The sequence below is a fragment of the Haplochromis burtoni genome, unplaced genomic scaffold (genome assembly GCF_018398535.1).
Source record: "Haplochromis burtoni strain Fernald_Lab_line unplaced genomic scaffold, NCSU_Asbu1 Contig_1679, whole genome shotgun sequence".
Taxonomy (NCBI): Eukaryota; Metazoa; Chordata; class Actinopteri; order Cichliformes; family Cichlidae; genus Haplochromis; species Haplochromis burtoni.
The window spans coordinates 1,145-5,659 of NW_024584040.1; the positions used below are offsets into that span (position 1 = coordinate 1,145).

General features: G+C 41.8%; 1 protein-coding gene across 1 annotated transcript in view; it reads left to right on the plus strand.

The window, feature by feature from the left end:
* Positions 1–730: 730 nt before the first annotated feature.
* The window catches only part of LOC102291747 (inter-alpha-trypsin inhibitor heavy chain H3), a gene marked incomplete at its 5' end in the record, with an annotated part of 12,955 nt that continues 9,170 nt past the window's right edge, over positions 731–4,515 (plus strand). The window contains 6 exon segments of the mRNA XM_042217200.1: positions 731–893; positions 988–1,098; positions 2,060–2,084; positions 2,087–2,219; positions 2,348–2,452; positions 4,380–4,515. Of these exon segments, the coding sequence (XP_042073134.1) occupies positions 731–893; positions 988–1,098; positions 2,060–2,084; positions 2,087–2,219; positions 2,348–2,452; positions 4,380–4,515 (673 nt within the window).

Genomic DNA, 4,515 nt, shown 5'->3' on the forward strand with positions numbered 1-4,515 from the left:
AGTGTACACTATAATCACTAGGTTTGACTCTCATCATCCACTGGAGCACAAACTGGGTGTTATCGGGATGCTACAACACAGAGCAAACACTATCCCCACAGATACAGCAGCCAGGGAAGCAGAAGAGCATCACATCAAGAAGGCCCTGAGTAAATGTGGCTATCCCAGCTGGACATTTGCTAAAGCTGGGAAGGCACCTAAAGAAAGCTCCAGCTGATCCAGGAGAGAAGGACAACTGCTGCCTAAGTGAAAACCGTTGGTGATCCCGTGTGTGTCAGGAGTATCAGAATAGTTAAAACGCATTTTTTCTAAACATCCCATCTTTGTGGCTTTTAAACCCCAAAGCACGCTGCACCAAAATTTGGTCCACCCCAAGGATCAAGTTCCCTGGGGGGCTAAGGTTACATCTTTTGCCATCTTACAATGGTGTAATTGCAGCCATTCCCCAACTCTCTGTGAATGGTACTCATGGCCATTGATCAGTGGTCTTTGATCCATGGACTTTGATCAGTGGTTGTTAATCAATGGTCATGACAATTTAAAATTAATGATCAAGGAACTGTCATTCAAAATTAGCTTGTTCTGTTCTGGTTTCTCTTCTTTCTTTTTTTTCTAAAATAATGTTAATTTTGAATAGGAAAACATAATTTGAGTTAATCTTATTCCCTTTTCAAGTTCAAACTACAGCCATAATTACAATTTAGTAAAATGATTATTGTTTCTGCTTTAGTTCTGTAGGGAGGACACTGGAGGAATTTAAGACCTCTGTAACTGTGGCTGCTCACAAAAAGGTCACTTTTGAACTCACATATGAGGAACTGATGAAACGCACACATGGCAAATACGAGCTGCAAATTCATGCTCGACCCATGCAGCCTGTCAGAGACTTCAAGGTGACTGTCTTTTTGGTATCTATTAGTGGAAAATGCTGAGATAACAGCACACATGATGAGATCTTTTATTTTACTTTATTGTATTTATTACCAGGTGGATGTGTACATTCACGAAGAAGCCGGCATCAGTTTCATCGATGTGAAAGGAGGCCTGAGCACCAATGTCCTCGCTAATGCCATCACCAAAACACATGCAGATAAACAGGTACTGAAATCTTTTTGTTGTAGAACAGTAAAACAATTATCAGCTTTCTAATAGACAGTGTGAGGTACTAACAGATCATTATTAATTTGCAGTAAGACGCAGCTTATTCTCAGAGTGTAAAATGTATGATTATAAAATGATCAAAATGCACAAATAACCATTACGGTAATGATGATATTTCTTCCAAAATTATAGCTCATTTCTCATCATTGTACAGAAGAATTGGGTTGAAAGCAGGGGTATTCAGCTAACATTTCTTTAAGCAAAGATCCGGATTATCATAATGTGAAATTATTTCGTTTGCGATTTTCGACTGTCAAATCAAATGAAATCAGTACAATTGCAAAACCTTTTGACAAATAATTTGAAAAATAATTCCAAAATGATTATTGATCACACAGCATAGAACTGAACTTAAAGCGAGTGAGTTTGCCCTTTAAAAAAACTTTGTGCATAATAACAGTGTCCTTGTTTAAGGTTAAAAGAGCGTATCAGCTGCTTTGCTGGTATTTTGGTTAGAGGCATCATGGGGAGAACTGTGGTGAAAATCACACTCATAGGACTCCTTTTTGCTTTGGCTTCCACGCTGCCAAACAAGGTAAGTTCAGTAGACCCAAAGGACCAAAAGAGCACTTCAAGGGAACAGAATAGAAGATAATGTAATATCCTTTGAAGTGAAGAAATACTGACTGTGTGCACATGTTTACTTTATCCTTTGTCTGAGATCAGGGTAAAAAGTGGTCTATTAATTTATTTTAATGTTTAGAGCTTGGCATTTAATAAAGGTGTTGGTCAGTGCTAGGTTAAGGATAAATTGGCCTTTCTGATTATTTGATTAAGTGATTTATTCATATATATGTGGGTTTTTTTATAACTTGTAATACTGTCATGTTATTTGGACATTGGAAAGACCTGGAGAGAGTTAGGTTTTCTGTGAAATGTGCCCCCTGTGTTTGCTCAGGATGACTGGGACATCTACAGCTTTCACATAACTCCACAGTGACCAGTCGTTATGCCACCACTGTCATCACAAGCCGTGTGGCCAATCGTATGAACGAGTCAAAGGAAATTGAATTCCATGTTCGGATTCCCAAGAATGCCTTCATCAGTAAATTTCGAATGTGTGTGAAGTTAAAAGATCGTGTAACCATCCAGAGACATTCGCAAATAAAGAATTCTACATAAAAAAAAAGTACAGGATACTCAGTAGTGTGTATTCACACAAGATCTTTTCTTGGTCCGTCTTCAGGTTTATTGATGGCCAGGTTTATGATGGTGTTGTGAAAGCTAAGGAGCAAGCTCAGCAGCAGTACACTGAAGCTGTGTCCCGTGGTGAAAGTGCTGGACTTGTCAGGTATTAACTAAATGATAAATTATACATATTGTACAAATACACTGAGTGTTCTTTTGGATAAAAAAGAAGCAAAATTGTCACGGCCGAGGCCGCCTCAAAAGTGAAAGGACTCAAATGCTGGACGCCGAACAGCACGTAAGTAGTTTTAGAGACGACGTTTATTTACTCAGTAAGTGTTCATAAACTGGAAAGTGAGGTTAACAAGTGCGAAGTGCCACAACTGAATCAAAGGGGTCAATCTGGTCTTGGTCAGTGGAAACAGCCGTTCCAGGGATTGGGCTGGAGGGAGAGTCACACTGGGTCCAGGGAAAGGGTCAGAGTCACTGTAAATAGAGTACAGACGTTAAGGTATGGTTCAGGAGAAATATGGATAAGCTGTTCGTTCTGAATCTTCCTTCGTACTGCGTACTTGCCGCGGGTGGTCGGTGGTGACGTGCAGGGGTGAGTGGTCCAGGTGTGTGGTCCGAAATTCCTGGCGTAGTGGCAGGGAGGCAGGCAGGTGGTTCGAACAGCCAGTGGGACTGTCAGGTGGTGCCAGCTCTGGTTGCTCTTCCAGAGAGTTGGCTAGGGTTAGTGGAATCTGAAGAGGGTTGAGTGCGCTGGCCAGAAGTCCCCGGCTAAATTACCCACAGGTGTGAGCAATCAGCAGAACACTGAGGCCCCTCCCAGGGGTGGAGATGCCGGCTCGGAGGGAGACACACTGGCACACACCCGGACCATGACACAAAATACCCCCAAAAGGTTGATTCTGTTCATCTGGACGTAGCATTTTCAGTGGGAGAAATATTTCGTCACTTATCCGCAATCTTATAAACAGTACATTTGCATAATATGAAACTAGGCCACTGAATGAACAATGGGCTGTGAGGTCAGTTCCTTATCATTAATTATGCAAATTGTCATGACCATTGATCAACAACCACTGATCAATGGCCATGAGTACCTATTCACAGAGAGTTGGGGAATGAGCTGCAATCACAGCATTGTAAGATGGTCGAAATGTACCCTTAGGCCCTCGCCTCATTCAGAGATGGTCTTTCCCTTTTCACGTAATGGCCTCCTTGACTCCTCGCTCAAACCAGCTTTTCTCCTTGTCCAGAATTTTTACATCCTCACCTTCTGCTTTGTGCCATTCGCTTCACCAGAAGTTGTTTAGTTTCCCCGATGTATAAATCATGGCAATCCTCATGGCACTTAGCAGTGTACACTATAATCACTAGGTTTGACTCTCATCATCCACTGGAGCACAAACTGGGTGTTATCGGGATGCTACAACACAGAGCAAACACTATCCCCACAGATACAGCAGCCAGGGAAGCAGAAGAGCATCACATCAAGAAGGCCCTGAGTAAATGTGGCTATCCCAGCTGGACATTTGCTAAAGCTGGGAAGGCACCTAAAGAAAGCTCCAGCTGATCCAGGAGAGAAGGACAACGCTGCCTAAGTGAAAACCGTTAGTGATCCCGTGTGTGTCAGGAGTATCAGAATAGTTAGAACGCATTTTTTCTAAACACCCATCTTTGTGGCTTTTAAACCCCAAAGACACGCTGCGCCAAAATTGGTCCACCCCAAGGATCAAGTCCTGGGGGCCTAAGGGTACATCTTTTCGCCATCTTACAATGGCTGTAGATTGCAGCCATTCCCCAACTCTCTGTGAATGGTACTCATGGCCATTGATCAGTGGTCTTTGATCCAGTGGACGTTTTGGTCAGTGGTTGTTATCAATGGTCATGAGAATTTGCATAATTATGATAAGGAACTGCATTCATTCAGCCCTTGTTCGTTCTGGTTTCTCTTCTTTCTTCTTTTCTAAAATAATGTTAATTTTGAATAGGAAAACATAATTTGAGTTAATCTTATTCCCTTTTCAAGTTCAAACTACAGCCATAATTACAATTTAGTAAAATGATTATTGTTTCTGCTTTAGTTCTGTAGGGAGGACACTGGAGGAATTTAAGACCTCTGTAACTGTGGCTGCTCACAAAAAGGTCACTTTTGAACTCACATATGAGGAACTGATGAAACGCACACATGGCAAGTACGAGCTGCAAATTCATGCTCGA